Source organism: Anoplophora glabripennis, unplaced genomic scaffold (assembly GCF_000390285.2).
Source record: "Anoplophora glabripennis isolate ALB-LARVAE unplaced genomic scaffold, Agla_2.0 scaffold127, whole genome shotgun sequence".
NCBI classification, from domain to species: Eukaryota; Metazoa; Arthropoda; class Insecta; order Coleoptera; family Cerambycidae; genus Anoplophora; species Anoplophora glabripennis.
The window spans coordinates 933,008-949,983 of NW_019416291.1; the positions used below are offsets into that span (position 1 = coordinate 933,008).

Consider the following 16,976-nt stretch of genomic DNA (forward strand, 5'->3'; position numbering starts at 1 on the left):
ATATTTTGCTAATTCTTAAATCATTTGTAACGATTTTATGTTTTTTTTTGATTTTATTTACAAATAAATGTTAACTTTCCATAACGACTTATTTATTAAACTGAAATATCTAAATTTTTCAGTTATTAATTTTTATTTTAAATAGTGTAGCTAGACAACTAATAAATTTAATAAAAATAAATAAATACCCTTCAATATATTTCCCGACAAAGGAACGGGCGCAAATCCGGTACTTTACATAAAAATGTTTTTTTTGCAAAAACTACGCAACTTAGGTATAGGGAAAGCTATTAAAAAATTGTAGGGTCTACAGAAAGGCATCTAATGAAATCATAAAACACAAGGTGTTCTATTTGAAAAAGTCGAGAGTTTTCAAATTTTAAATTATCAGGTTTGGCACGATTTTTTTGCCCCCCGTACATTGCAGGTCAATTTTTGATACGTTTTTTGAAAGATCCATCTTCACTCTACAGTTCCTGAAAAAAAATAATTTCTAGCTGTCATACAATCATAATTATGTCAACTACTAGAAGTGACGAAACTATAAGAGAAAAAAATTAAAAGTCGATCTCGAAAACTATCAATATTTTAATAGGGATCATAACACAAAGTCCCGTTAATTTTCCACGTAGAATTCGATAATGCCATAAAAAATATAGGTTTCCATTAAAAAAAATTAAGTTGGTACCTGCCCAGGAAAAACTGAACACTGTATATGGCAACTCTGTAGAAAAAAAAATTAAGTTATTTCTTTTATTAACCTAGATATTGGACTTACACGCATTAGGTGGACACGGTGTATAATTTAGTTTGAATTAGTATCAATTATTATTTTTTCTGGTTTCATTGTCGATCGATGTTCATATTTACGTACCTTTTTACAGACTGGCATTTCTCATATAAACTTTGCCAAAACAAATCAACGTACCAAATTCTTTTAGTAACCTATCTCATTTAGAATGAAATATTCTATAGAAAATTCTTCCACTATACAGGGTATAAGTTTTTAATTGTCAAATTTATTTTAATAAATGTTAATAATATCTTCCTTCAACTTCTAAATATTTTTCAAACCTTCGGATTAGTTCCTTGAGGGTCGCTGCACTAATAAAATCCGGTGATAGTTGAACCTCATATTCGATCTTTTTTTGACCACCTTGTATAAAAACTGGAAAATTTTCATGTCAAATCCCATAAATCAAGTCTTTCTCTAGAAAATGTCCGATTCGTACAAAAAATAAATCTCTGTTTCCGGGAAAACTAAATTTTGCTCACAATATGCATCTGTCAATTTTTGCCTAAAAATTAAAATATCTTGAAAACGGTCAATCCTAACTATTGAGTGTGCTACATGTTCTGTACTTAAAAATAAATGCTTTTTTCCAAAAATTCAATAATATACAGGAGGTTCAATTTAAAATAAGAGAGTTGGTATTGACTTCCGGTATAACAGGAAGTGCGATGCCGGAAAATATTTTAGCTTGGTATCTGCCATTAGATTTTTTTACACAATTTAACATTCTTTCGATGTATAACTTGTTGGACTACTTACAATTTTTTTGGGTTTCGTTGTTTCGCACTTTTAATGGTCGTTTTTTCGACTGTCAGGTAAGTTTAATTGCCAATTAAATCTGTCACTTTTTTGTGCATAATGAGATGATATATGGGTTTGTATAACTAATTTTATTGTTTTATGGGTTCTTCTCCAACACAGTTCAACTGATTTACTCAAATTTCTTATTTAAATCTGGTAATAAGGCCAGAGTGCCATCTCCGTGATGGTATACCGAAGATAAAAACAACTAATTTTCTTTACAGCAAGCACTTTTGTCAATTTTTAGTGTGCCTTGCCATATCTTGCTCAACGCACCCATTGTTATCGCATAGATTAGGAAATATTACCTCAAATCTAGGATTGCTTCAAAATAAACGTGTGAATACATTTTTTAGACCAATTCCAATTGTGGTTTTCGCTTAAGGTGGAGAGTTCACCTTCTCGTTTGACTCGTGCTTTGTTGACTAATATCGAATTTCTGTTTTTTATGCCAAATTATCTAGATTAACACCTGCCGCCTTTATTTATTTTGCAAACGGTATGTTCACAGTGTGCTGACTTCCTTGTTAATGCAAATGAAAGGAAAATAATTTAGTTTGCTTGATTAAAACTATTATTTACCACGTTAGTTATTAAAAAAAAATAGTTCCGGTTCAGCGACCTGCACCTGAATCAATTTATTTGGGTCTTAGGGCTCTTTAATATTAGCAAATTCATACGTTCTTATAACTTAGGTCAAACTAATTAACGATTTGAATGATTATTATAACCAGCCCAGCCTTCCTCAGCATTGGGTTGATGAACGTAGAAAAACAAAATGAATAGATTATTTGGGGTTCCTTGAATTTTAAAAGCCAGTTTTATTTATTTGTCGAACTAAGCATATTTGGTGCCCAAGTGGGGCCAAAATATGCTGTTCCATAACAAATAAATATTCTCGAAACGGTACATTCACAGTGTGCTGGCTTCCTTGTTAATGCAAATGAAAAGAAAAATAATTTAATCTGTTTGAATACAACTACTATTTACTATTAAAAAATTGTTCCGGTTCAAAGAACGGTAGTCCCAGTTTTCAAAAGTAGTGTACAAAAACAAAATTATCACATCTAAAGCTCATTAGATTAGTTCAATTTTATAATTCGATTTTTTGTATTTATTTGTACAACCTGGAACATTTTGGCGCCCAACGTGGAGCAGAAATATGCTGATCGATAATATATGTATTAAATATTCTGCAAATAATGTGTTCACAGTGTGCTAGTTTCCTTGTTAATGCAAATGAAAGGAAAATAATTTATTCTGCTTGATCAAAACTATTATTTTCCGCGATATTTATTTAAAAAATAATTCCAATTCAACGACTCGAACGTGAACAATAATTTATTTTGGTACTAGGGCTCTTTAATATTAGCCAATTCATATCTGTAAATTAATTTCTGTAGGTTAGGTAACGCCAATTAATTATGTATTCGATCTGGCCAGCTTGTTTCATAATTAGGTTGATGAGCGTACAAAAAGAAAATTAGCATTATTAGATTAGTTCAGTCTTATAAGAAAGGAAGTTGCATTTATTTGTAGTACTTGACATATTTTGGCGCCCAACGTGGGACCAAACTATGTTGTTAAAAAAAACGATGCGATAGATGCGGGTATGGGGAAATGGAATATGGGGCTAGCCATGCCTGAGCCACTGCTCATTTATTGCTCTATCGAATTGACCCGCACAGATATTTGCTCCAGGCTGTACCGTTGTTGGCAATTCTCCCTTTGCTTGTATCAGAATGATCTACAATGATAATAATTTATTTGCTAATATTACATTATATAGTGCGTGATGACTATACACTAATGCTATATGTATGTAGCAAGTAAATTACCACAAAAGGCGAACCTTGAGCGTGGATTGAAATTATAACCTAATCTAGCGAGTAGTATCTAATATATGCGCTTCTATCTGCACGGTAATATGTTGCGATCCTCATTTAGGACGAGAAATAACACTCCCAGTATCTAGAACACGCTGTTGGGACATGCAACAGATGTTTTAACGTGTGGCAAACCATAAATATGTCTTGATTCATAAGAATTTCATCTCGCTTCCTCACAAATAAATAACATGTCATATTTATGTATGACAAGCACAATTTGCAGATTCGAATCCTTGTTACATTGATCTTTATTGTTTTGATCTACACTATCACATATATTCTACACTATATTTTTACTGTGGAAATCGTGTGTATAAAATATTCAAGAGGATTTTCAAGTAGATGTTCAACAGGAGAATCATTACTACCGAAGGAGAATAGTCAGGGCCCCAGTGCAGATCCTTGTGTCACGACCATCCCGCTCCCTCGACATAAATTGGATAAAACAATTGTATGTAAATGGGTGCTTTTAATTTCGCCCGTGACAGGTGGCGGACTTTTTCTCGATGATCGATATTATGGCGTGTTCGTTGTCGGAACGCATTTATTATTATTCCTCCGCGACTGCACCGTGGCTCGGCCGTCTGGCTTTACGGTTCAACTGCCATACTTCATTACTCATTACCGTTGGCTGTTTTATAACTATTCTAATATTTGCGAACGGTACAACTCGTTGCTTAAGCGAAATCAATTACTTTTTTTTCGTTCCGGACGACCGGGGAGAATATTGTGGCGATTGAGTAACCACGAGAAGTAAATATTTCATTAGCGGAATAATCCGCTTTGTAACAACTGTTACGTTGTTTTCGCAACTTTGCTACCCTTTGCCATATTTTTCATGCAAGTTCCGAATCCTTATTTGCGCGTTTCGTTTGCGTTTGTGGACTGGCAGGTATGCATTAAAAAGTTAAAAGAAAGTGCGAGTCTGTACACTCTAAAATTTGCTTTTAAACTCACCCGTATTCATAAACAATTCTGCTTCAATGAGTCACTTAAATCGTACTCAAATCGCCCTCAGTAATGAATGCTAGGTTAGTGGCAAATGTGACGTATGTGGTATCTGACGTGTGTTTATTTATATGTTCCTATAATTTATTATTTATCGTGGTTTCATAATATTATAGCAGTGTATTTGGCAAATAATTAAAGGATATTCTGTACGTGAACACTATAGAAAGTATAATTATTTTTTAGAAATTAGTTATGTTACATACATTATAAACGATTGCTTGTCACTCATTCTACTCTGTATGAACTATACAGGGTGTGGCGTTTATAAAAATTAAACTACAGCTTCCTGATGATATTTGTAATAGAAAACCTACGAAAAAGTTCTAACTTCACTTTTTTTTTTGTAAATTAAGGTTCATTTGTTCAACGAAAATGAAGACCGACCCTGTGTTATTTATTAAAAACTTTGGAAATGTTTTTATGCGACCCGAAATGCAACCTTTAAATTTAAGTCGGTAAAATCTAATACTAGTAATACTAAAAGAAGGTTAGGTTACATTGTCAAGAAAATTTGTGCAGTCAACTGATTTTGTATTTGTATTGAATTCATTATTCACTTAATTATTAAATATTAAGCATCATCCATCGACCCATCAGTGTTAAAAAGTGAAATTTAATGCAACAATTAATTCACCTAACTTTTTAAGCAAAAAAGTTTTTAATAAATTACCAGTACATATTAAAAATATAAACAATTTAATCTTGTTTAAAAAACAATTAAAACTTTATCTTCTGGATAGATGCTTTTATAACTTGAGCGAATTTGTATGATCTCTGCCGATTCATTCGTTTATTTTTCGTTTTTTATTCTCCTCTTTCTTTAACTTAGTCAGTTTTAATATCATTGTGACTATTCCTATACAATGTATGTTGTCAAAATGAAAATAAATTTATTATTATTAGATTCCAGACAAAAGTTTTTATTTTGTAAATTCCACGATAGTGACAGTGTAATTTTGATAAGGAAAAGGAAAAAATAAGAATAGCGTGCCGATTACATTAAAAACGATATTCTTATTTCTTACTTTGCTTAATTTTTTAGTTAGTGCACAAACTAATTTTACAATGAACCGAGAAAACAATGCATTTACCATTTCCGAACGTGTCGATATGGTGTTAGTGTATGGTGCAGCCGGAGAAAATGCGCTCGCGACGACTAGGTTGTACCGGGAACGATGGCCACAACGTCACTCCCCATGTGCAAATACAATCCTACAGTGCGTTCAGCTGCTGCGAGATACGAGAAGTGTTATTCCTCGAGGAGAAGGGCGTGAACAGCAAGTGAACCTTAATGTTGAAGATGCAGTGTTGGAAAATCTTGAAGAAGACCCCACAATTAGTACTCGACGACTAGCACAGCAAGTAGGAACCTCATCTCGTACCGTACATCGCATCTTATGGCGCCAGCTGTTGCACCCCTATCATCTGCAACCAGTTCAACTTATTTTTTCCCCGGATTGTGATCAACGAATGCGTTTTTGCAGATGGTTTTTACGGCAATGTGCCAATCAAGTAGACTTACCTGCTTAGGTTTGTGTAACAGGTGAGGCAATATTTACTTGTGATGAAGTGAATTTCCATAATATGCTCATATGGGCCGATGAAAATCCTCACGCGATTAGGGAAACTCATCGGTTTCAACATCGGTTCTCAGTAAATGTTTGGCCTGGCATAATAGGCGATGTACTTGTGGCTCCCTATTTCTCTGAAGGACGACTAAATTGACTAACATATGCTGACTTTTTGGAGAACTGGTTTCCTAAATTATTGGACGATATGGCATTACAAGTTCGGGCACGTATGTTTTATCTTCAAGATGGAGCTCCTCCACACAGTACTCGAGAAGTAACGACACTTTTGAATGAAATGTTGCCTCAACGATGGATTGGACGCTTTGGTCCTGTGCCGTGGCCACCTTGTTCACCCGATCTATCTAATGTACTTTTATCTTTGGAGTCACTTGAAGTCATTGTTTTACAATACTTCAATTGCTACGGTGGAAGAATTGCAAAACCGTATACTTGAAGCTGCTGACACAATTAGGGGAATACTTGCAATTTATTTATTTCATTTTGTTCCATATTTTCTGTTTGCAAACTCTTTCAGTAACAACAATGCTTTTAAGATAGTAATTACTATTAATTATTATAATAAGAAAATATCAGTTTTTTTAAATATCTTTTTTCCTTAGTTTGTACTTTTGCATTGAAAAATTCCTCAAAAATTGAGAAGTATCTTTCTATATTTGGTTTACAGCACGTAACTAAATTTTAATTTATGAAAAAAAAAAACGCAAAATTGGTAAATTCAAATGTTTCATTATTGTTTAATTGCACTATCCTTCTATCTTGAGAAATTAAAAGTTTACAAAAAAAAAGTTGTCTACATAAATAAACTTTTTTTAGAAGCGTAGCTGCTGAGGTAATCGGTGCTCTCACTCAGATCGCCAACCACGCGCAGTCTATCTCTTTCTATTTTAAATAAGACTAATTTTCATGTTTGCCGGTAATTAAACTCCGGAAAAACTGTCTGGCTTTTTGTTAATAATTTATTTAATATTTAATTAAGAGGCTATTAAAATTTCAGAGTGAATCAAACGCTTCAAATGGTATTTTCTAAAAAATAACTTTAGGGTGGATTAATTAAATGTAAACGCTCTCAAAAGTGTTTGCCTTATTAAATATTTTGTGTTATATTATTTAAACTTTTGATTAATGTTTGTTGGCCTCTGAATTAAACATTTTTTTTGGATTATATTTTGTTACACCTTTCTAATATGCGCAGTGCCAGGTGTCCCGGGTTGGGTCAAGCCAACACAGGTATTCTAGCTTGGTATCCCATAGATATTAGAATTAAAAATTTTTAAGATGCATCAAACACTTCATGAAACATGCGTTACCAGCTCTTGGACTAAAAGGTTAGTATAGATTTAGGGAAGTCTTTGAATTTGGCCCTAACTCAGATGGCCAGAACATTTTTTGCTTAACCCCTTGTGGCCTGAATTATCTCGTGTTTTTTAAAAGTATATTTTTTTAAGATCTTTAATTAATTAACTATTGGAAAGGGTATATAAAACTAATATATTATACAAAAAATAGTTTTTATTATATAGAAAAAACACAAAGATGTGGTTCCACTATGGAACCACAAGGAACATAAGTACATAGTACATACATGATTTTTTTTGGAATGCGTAAAAACAGTTCGATTTATCAGTTAAACAAAGTCAAATTTCGTCATATGTCGTGGGAATAAAACGGTTATTATTAGTTATTTGTGTTGCATATAAATTTGATCCAAAAACAATTTTTTCTATGAGCTCCTTTGTAAACAAACAGAAAAATATCAGTTGATGAATCTGCATGTTCGGGCATATTTGGTCCACCGGTTTTTGAAAAGGATGCGGGGTGTTAGCGTGTGCCGAATTACTAGTCCACTGATGTATGAATGTCGCCAAAAGAAGACTGTCGTAGTCCAAAACTTCTTTGCTTGTTGGTACTGGCAAATCAGGTCTATTTTCTGACAAATCTTCAGTTGAGTTCATAATACACTCATCTGCATCAATTTCATCTTCCGATGGTGCCTCAGAGGTAATGGAGCCCGTATCGGAAGGTATCCCATCCAACATAACAAATGCCTCATCAGAACTCATAAGAAAATTAATTCGTATGTGTAGCCTAGTAGTCCCAAATAGAACCACAGTATATTTGCTAAAAAATAAAAGTTTTAGCAATAAAAACCATCAACATTTTGACAAAAAACTGTACTAAAATACATATTTAAAAGAATAAGATCATTAACTTACGTGACATGATGTTTTTCCCTAAGAAGAGACTATCTCTAAACACGTGCAAAAACCGTCGTGCGAAACTCACAAACAACAACTGAGAAACGAATAAACACAGCGCGCGGCAGGGGGAATGACGTCTAAGTGTAAGTTTATGTTGGAGCGGCACGCCAAGCCACGACAAAAGCCACGGGCCGAGCTATACGCTAAGCGCCTAGACAAATGCTACGAGGAGTGCGACAGGTGTACATGTTGGAGCGAAGCGCCAGGTACTCTTCTGGTCTATAAATATCAGTTTTGTAACGTCTTGGCTTCAGTTTTAAGCTGAACTTCATATCAGTATGTACACCGACTCGTCGTCTTCATCTGATGATGGAATTATGTTAGAATCGACTGCTAATAAATGGTGTTTGTTTAATAGCATAAAAAAGGAAATGCTGTACATCCCATAAACCGGGGACGAAAAGTATTTGGAGAGTTTCATCATCTCTACCCAGAATTAAGAAAATTCCCAGTTCGATTTTTAAATCTATCTAATAATAATAGAGAAAAACATCTTTATTCTAGTCAAAAACAGTACGCCGATCAACGCGCCGCGCTTAAATAATACCTTGCTAGATTCTTTGCTCTAGCGCCTGGCTCGGCGCGCGGAGCCAAGCGTTTAGTACTTGGCTTTAGTACTCCACTATGAACACTTCCATAAGAATGTATACATTGAATAGTCGTGGCTAGGCGCCTAGCTTTTGTCGTGGCTTGGCGTGCCGCTCCAACATAAACTTACACTAAAGAAGAATATTTTAAGTGGTTCCACCTAGCACTTACTAGGCCGATTCTCCGACAGAGTTTGAACTGTGGTCCCAATAAGGCACCATTAGCCCACAAAGGGTTAATTAATACCACTTTGCTCGCGCCATGCAAGTAGCTACACTATATTTTCAAATTTGGCAATTGATTTCCTGTTCTATCGTATAATTATATCCAATTAAGCGAGACTGTTGCAGAGCAAAATATAATCCTTTCCTGTCTTGCTCTGTTATTACAAAGTCTTACGTATAAGAGTCTCTACAACGCTTCCTTTCCACTCCTTCCGCTATTCTAATTAAAAAAAATCGACTGCGAAGTCTCCCCACGTCTGGCTCGCGGCGGCCGCGACCTTGCCGACCGCCGAACGAAATAATTAACAGCGAATTGCTTTTGCAGGCTATGCGGAGTGGATCCGGTTGACAGGAGGGTTTCCGTTGGCCGTGGAAATGCTGTTCACGTTCTGATTTCCAGGGCACACACACTCCGATGAGAGCTCGAACACGGCCGCCTGTACGATGCCAGGCGGGACACAAGGCGATGTGAAATAAAAAGGTAAGTGACTCCTGCGTTAAAGTTTATTAACTTTCATTGTGTGCAGAGCGAACGCAGCGACGCGTGGTCGGTCTACGCGGAGATCCGAACGGCGGGCACTTATCTATTTTAGAGCGAGGAATATTCATGTGTGAACTAAATGGGGCGCAGTGGCGGCGCGACTTTTTTCGAGCGGGGTCAAAGGTGACGTAATGTATAAATATTAATACTCGTAATGTATAATTTATAGTTGTTACGATTTCAATTGAAACCGCATAAAAACATTTAACTCATAAATTCTACGGAATCCATAGACGTCCAGAAAAATTTAGCCCTGTCTCGTCTAGATATACTATATTCCGAGCTATATTACCATATAATTACCATACGATTGTCAAGTTTTTATGTTTAAAATCGTATTGTAATAAAGCATGTCGTAAAATATCTAAAGATTTATAATTATAATCGGGATAATCGCTTAATTTTATCTCGAATCATGTTTAAAGTAGGAATTTTCTTTTCTTTATACATATTATAAATTATACATCGCATTACATCTGGTAAAATAGTCAATTTTCTTTAATTTTATATTTTTCCGTTTCCTCTTTGTACTGTGATCAATCTTTCTTTAATTACGCGATAAATTGGCCTTTTTTGGATATCTTAGTTAATTTGTCAATCCGTTTCCTAACTTTTTTATCACATTGTTCACTATTTTCAATTTTCAAACATTTATATATATCAAGCGTTCAAATAAAAACGTGGTCGAAGTTGGCTCTGACACATTGGACGTAGGGAGTAGCTTATAGCGACCAACTTAACCTCATTTCTCAACGAGCTGTATAGCAGCTGTCAGTTTCAATAACGTTAATGACTATATAACTTTATTTTAAAGAATAATCGTGATAACAATAACAAACAATTAAAGGAGCTGCGGAAAGNTAACGAGGGCTTGGCTATTACGAGCTTTGATTTTGGTCCCGCGCAACAGTGATCTCGGCTATAACGAGTTATCGTAGAACCAGTTTTTACGCACATGACATCAAATGAACGCAAAAACTTGTTATGACTAGTAGAAATAACAACATATCCGATTTTGACGTCTTTGACTTAGTTCAGTACGACATGGTAGACGAAAATCTCGAAGTGGCTGAATTCCCAAATGAAATTCAAATCACACAATTAGCGATTAACCCATCAATAGATGAAGAAAGTGATGAAGAAGAGACGGGAAGCGATGAGGTTACAGTTCCTTCGACACATGAAGCCATCTCTGCGTTAAAAACCATAGTATCATACGTCGAATTCAAATATCCGGAAAACGAGCAGTTCTTAAATGCCGCTGATCGGTTGCAAAGAAATATCAGTCAGGAGATATTAAGCAAAAGAGTGGTGCAGAAAAATATTACAGAATTTTTTCGTTAATAATAAATGCTATGTAATGTAACTTACCTACAGTTATACGTATCTATGTTATGTAGATAAATAATATTATATGTTTGGAAATAAAAATACAAGTGCAATGCAGCTATAATTATGTGTCCAATAATTTTCAGCATAGTTGGCGACGGCGACGTCTATAACGAGCACTCGCGTATAACGAGCAAATTTTGCGTTCCCGTGAATGCTCGCTATAACCGAGTTTTACTGTATATATATATATATATTTAATATAATACGTTGACTTTTTACATGTAAATCTTTGTTTTTAAACTCAGAGATTGTTTCGATACTTTCGACAAAAACCATTTCCACTATTTGGGGATTTTCCCGAGTTATTTCGTTATCCTCCGCTTCAAAGAGTCTCCAGAGAGCCACACTAAATTACCAGATAATTACATATAACATTTATTTTAATAACTTACCTTTTACTGGTTACGATATGAACAAATAATAATATCAACTAATAAATAATAATACGTACTATACTAACAAAATACCCCGCCAAGCAATGCTCTGCACGGCACTGGCAAAGCGGCTAAGCTAAGTGAACCCGTGTACCATACAAAAAAATTATTTACGACCTAGTGGACCAATACAGGTTTGCTTTGATGACCAGCGCGCCGCCTTCAATTCTACAGCAGGCGGACTAGTTTATACATCAGGCGGACTAGTTACCAATACCGGACTCGCCGAGTTGCTATTCGAGTATAAATTACAAGACACATCATGGTTAAAGCATAAGAAATTTCAGCATACGGTCCTGTGCTTTAAGATGTACAGGTTCCAATTGACATCGTAACAACTTTACTATAAGTTTGCAATGACGTCGCAATGGTACAGTGTTGCCAGGTTGTAGTTTTTTTTCGGGATATTTAAAAAAATTAATTTTTGATAGGTTTATAAAAATTGTAGTCTAGAACCACATATTATGAAGTTCATTTTAATAATTAAGGAAATAAGTTACATTTGATTTACAAGTGTGCAATGTGATTGTTACAGTTAATATTTCCTACTTTATTCAATAAAACAACGGTAGGGAATATAAAACAATATACAGAGTGTCCCAGAATAACATGTACAACGGTAGACCACAGATTCATGGACTCAAAATAGGCAGATTTAGGCTAATTCACCTATATCCGGAATCGCTAGATGGCCTTAAAGTTCGCGAAATATTTTTGAATTTTGTAAATAACGAATACGTATTATTAGATTTTAATTATTTTTGGGATGTGGACTGTTGCTTTCAATCTACACATTTCGGCATTATATAGTGTTTTTTAAAACTTACTACTCCTACAAAATTGATGTGTGGTGATAATATTCGTTCATAACTTTTTCCTCTTTCAGGCAATAATGACAACTATTTTTTATTTGATAGATGATACCATTTGGAAGTTTGTGGGTCTCTTGTAGAATTTTGATTAACTGAGCGGTTTGGGTACAAAGAAATATTTTTGAAATGTATACATTATCTTACCACCATCACAATACTTAACAAAGTGCTAGTAGGCTCTGATTTTGTAGGTTGACTGTAAGGCCCAAAAACTACCAAATGGTATCACCTTTCAAATAAAAAATAGTTGTCATTATTGCCCGAAAGAGAAAAAGTTATAAACGAATATTATCGCCATACATCATAGGAGTTTAAAAAAACACTCTGTATAACACCAAAATGTGTAGATTGAAAGCAAAAGTCCACACCTCAAAAATAATCAAAATCGAATCGAAATTTTCACGAACTTTGAGGCCATCTAGCGGCTAAATGAAGTGTTTTCGGATATAGGTGAATTAGCCTTAACCTGTCCGTTTTGAGTCCACAAATCTGTGGTCTTCCGTTGTGCACGTTATTTTGGGACACCCTGTATATGTTTAAAAATTACAAGCTAGCCAGAAATGGACTGGATCCGACACATATTTTATGAAAAATTTTGATAGATATGCCATCAAACCGAAAGTGTTATATTTAGATCCTCTAAAGCTTTTTTTTATTAAAGTACTTCTCATTAATTTCGATAAAATAAACGGATTTCGAGATAAATCGGTTTCTGAAGCAGACAGCAACGAATAGATTTATTTTTTGCAATTTTACTTTTTCTTGTGTTATTCTAGCACGTTTCTTAATTTTGTAGTGTTTTTGTAGTTACGATACATCGTTGGAAAGTTTTAAAAATGCCATTCACGTCAGTATACAAATCAGTACAACCCATAAAAGTATTATACAGGGTATTTTTCAAGCTCTATGACAGACTTTGACAGATTGTAGCTGGGTTAATTTCAAACATTTTTAAAAGTTACAAGTATTTTAAAAAATATAACTTCTTATATCAAAGTAGCCTGGTTCAAAACATTTTTCATAAAAGTTATGTATGTTTTCCCGCAGAATACGAAAAAAAAATCTAGGTTGATCTTGACATGACCTTGATAATTGACTTCATGATCCAATTCAAGGTCACCATAATTTGGCACCCTCGAAACCTGATATGATTTTGTTTACTATTGACATTTGATTTGATTTCATCATTTACGTATACCTATTCTTATGTGCACAATTAAAATAAAAATAGTAACTGCCTTCTTAGAGAAAAAAGAAACCACCATAATTTTAAAGTTATATTAAATATATGTGATCGTGATCAAAAGTTCGAATCAAAGAAACTGTATGATTCATAGGGGAAAGGGGAATACCGATCCTGATCATATAATCTGACATGATTCGGAAACAAGAAAACAACTACGTACATGATTTTGGGATCATAACGTGTTTAGATCCGAAAACGGCACCCAAAAGAAAGTAGCTCTTGTCATGTGTATCAGGGAAACTAGACAAGGAGCACGAACTCATACGGGAAAATTGACAAAATTTGTCCAAGAAATGGCAGAAGTTGAGGTGGCGCTAGTGTTCCGTGTGTACCGAAGTGAATGTAGCATAATAAATACGAGTGAAGTAAGCAAATAACCAATTTTATTTTATAATGAGTTGAGTAGATATTGCAATCAACAATTTTACGAAAGTAGAATTAAATTTTACAGCAATTTTAAAATATATACCCAGAAAACTAATCAATTTTAAACAGTTATAAAATATTTACATTTTTTGTGCCCTTTATAATGGAGTATATTTTGTTAAAATTTTGGTATCAGTTGGTTGTCATGTTACTTTTCAAGCTTCTTGAAATTTTGAGAGACATATCATCCTCACCTTCAAAAGAAACAGTTCCAGATCTCTTCTGAAGAAGAGAGCGATATGTCTCTCGAAGCATTGAGAAGCCTAAACCGGCAACATGGCAATCAGCTTAGAAATTGTCCAACCATAATTTATCGACTTTCCATAGTCAGTTTTCAGTTACACTAATATATTATATTATTGGTTATTCAAAAAAAATATGGATTGTGACATACTCTATCTCTTTCATAATGCCGATTTTGATTATTTTGATTTGGAGGCACATATGCAGGTCGTATATTAATATTTTTTTCAAGCACTTGTAAATCATCATGTAAGGTCCGATCAATTTTTGTGTCCCATCAATTATTCCTATAACCTCTGGAAATTCATATTGGGCAAAATATTGTTCGATTACAACTGACTCATAACCTCGACCATTCTATAATTTGTGGAGACAGTTACTTAGCAAGTATGTAACTTTTCTGATTGTTGTAGAGGGAGCTTAAGTCAATGCAAAATTTACCAGAATCATGGGTGAAATAATTAGAAATGACAATTTTTTCTTCGATTCTGTTAGCTACTTCCCTGCTAACACGGAAATGTTAAAAAAAACTTGGCCACTATATTCAGGTACAGTAATTTCAAAGTAGTTCTTATTTTTTACTCTTTCTGTTTCTTCGAATAAATCAATTTCATCATCACTCTCAAGCTGGACAATGCCTCTAATAAGTCATCTGAATCACTGGACTTAAAATCGGACATCTGTAATATTTCAAAAAGTTTATTTAAAACACCGAGTTTTTTTATATTCTATTTTTTATTACCACAAGTAAAAATTCCATATTAATAATACAAGAATTACTATTTTTTAAAGGGAACTTCCTGTATAAAATGTGACTATTTTTCACTTACATTAAACTAAAATCGTTAACAAAGTAATTATCAAAAACATAAACCCTACTTATACACACTGCCAAGTTATCAAAGTAAGAATTGCCAATGTAATACAATGTAAGTCACGGATCTTCCCCTACTTTAATACTTTTAGAAATTCCAACAAAACATCATAAACAAGAAAGTAATTATGCCATTTATTGAATTTATTTTTCACACGCTTTTATGTTTGTATTACACTTTATAACGAGCGTTCAAATAAAAACGTGGTCGAAGTTGGCTCTGACACATTGGACGTAGGGAGTAGCTTATAGCGACCAACTTAACCTCATTTCTCAACGAGCTGTATAGCAGCTGTCAGTTTCAATAACGTTAATGACTATATAACTTTATTTTAAAGAATAATCGTGATAACAATAACAAACAATTAAAGGAGCTGCGGAAAGTGTCCCCCTCCTTGTTATAACAATAAATTAAAGCAGCTGCTGAAAGTGTCCCCCTCCTTGTTCCAAGCACTTTTCACACCTGTTCCTCAAAGAATTAAAGACATTTTCTAAGATGCTCGGGGTATTGTTAATTTCACGAATCTTGTCTATAAGTCGAGCCTGCAGATGGTTTAAATCAGGAATAGGCAGTTCAAAAATAGTGTTTTTAAGGTAAGGCCACAAAAAGAAATCACACGGCGTAATATCACATGACCTCGGTGGAAATTCATGTTCAGCATTGAGACTTATTAGTCGATTTTGGAAAACTTCCCTCAACATATTCATCGTCTCGCCTGCCGTATGTGCCCTTGCGCCATCTTGTTGAAAGTAAAAGTTTGTAATTTCGTTTTCTTCCAGCTGGTTAACAAAAGGAGCGATAATTTCTTCTCTATACCTTTGCGCAGTAAGAGTACCATTAAAAAAAATAGGTCCATAAATCCTCCTTCGATTGAGAGCACACCAAACTCCAATTTTTTGAGCGTGTAGAGGGCCCTCGACAAAAAAGTTATCTGGTTTTTCAGAAGACCACATTCTCATATTCTGTGAGTTTACGTAACCACTTAAATGAAACCAGGCTTCATCAGAAAAAAAGGTGATATTATGAAGTTCACCGTAGTTGTTTAAAAACCATTCACAAAATACAGCCCGTCGCGGAAAATCAACTTCATGAAGTTCTTGCTGACAAGTTAAACGATAGGAGAACAAACGCAAATCTTTTTTTAACACTGTGTGGCAGGTACCGACTGATACTCCCACCATTTGTGATAAAACACGTACAGAAGTTCTTGGCGCATTTTCCATTATTTGTTGGACATTTTCTTTTAATTCTTCAGTCCGCTTTTTAGGTCGGCCGCTTCCTTCTTTTCTTGTTACACTGCCCGTTTCACGAAAAACATTAACACAACGCTGAACTGCACTTTGAAAAATTTTGTACTCAACAACGCCGGGAAATTGATTTTGAAATTCTATGAAACATTCCTCAATAGAATACTTCCATATTCCATCAATCTTGCGTCCATTTCTAAAGTAGGACTCTATGATAAACACTTTTTGTTCTTGAGAAAACACCATTTTAAACGCTTTTTAAAACGAAAATATTCAAATTGATAGCGGCGATATAGCGCTTTGACAGATGACGTTTAAGTTCATTTGCTATACGCTACGCCCTACGTCCAAATTTTCAGAACCAACTTGACCACGTTTTTATTTGAACGCTCGTTATATAGAACGTTATTTATGGAAACGACCCCTGTGGTAACCCCTCCGGCAAAAAGGCTCTTCACGTCCCTGACCCGATATTCCATGTGCCACTTCACTTGGGCACACTTCAATTAACCGCGACCGGCGCGGAGCAAGACACTTTTACAAA

General features: G+C 34.5%; 3 protein-coding genes across 3 annotated transcripts in view; 2 read left to right on the forward strand and 1 right to left on the reverse strand.

Moving 5' to 3' along the window:
* The window catches only part of LOC108903589 (transmembrane protein 198-like), a gene marked incomplete at its 3' end in the record, with an annotated part of 67,138 nt that overhangs the window by 15,613 nt on the left and 34,549 nt on the right, over positions 1 to 16,976 (forward strand). Inside the window, 1 exon segment of the mRNA XM_023457465.1 lies at positions 9,482 to 9,637.
* LOC108903588 lies at positions 7,681 to 8,370 on the reverse strand. Its single transcript, XM_018705816.1, has 2 exons — positions 8,300 to 8,370; positions 7,681 to 8,204 (listed from the first exon to the last, which is right to left on the reverse strand). Exon 2 carries the CDS (start codon positions 8,144 to 8,146, stop codon positions 7,721 to 7,723), a length of 426 nt encoding a protein of 141 aa, XP_018561332.1. The 5' UTR covers positions 8,147 to 8,204; positions 8,300 to 8,370; the 3' UTR covers positions 7,681 to 7,720.
* Positions 10,571 to 11,260, forward strand: LOC111693210. Its single transcript, XM_023457466.1, has 2 exons — positions 10,571 to 11,030; positions 11,065 to 11,260. The coding sequence occupies exons 1-2, from the start codon at positions 10,682 to 10,684 to the stop codon at positions 11,103 to 11,105; spliced, it is 390 nt and encodes a 129-aa protein (XP_023313234.1). The 5' UTR covers positions 10,571 to 10,681; the 3' UTR covers positions 11,106 to 11,260.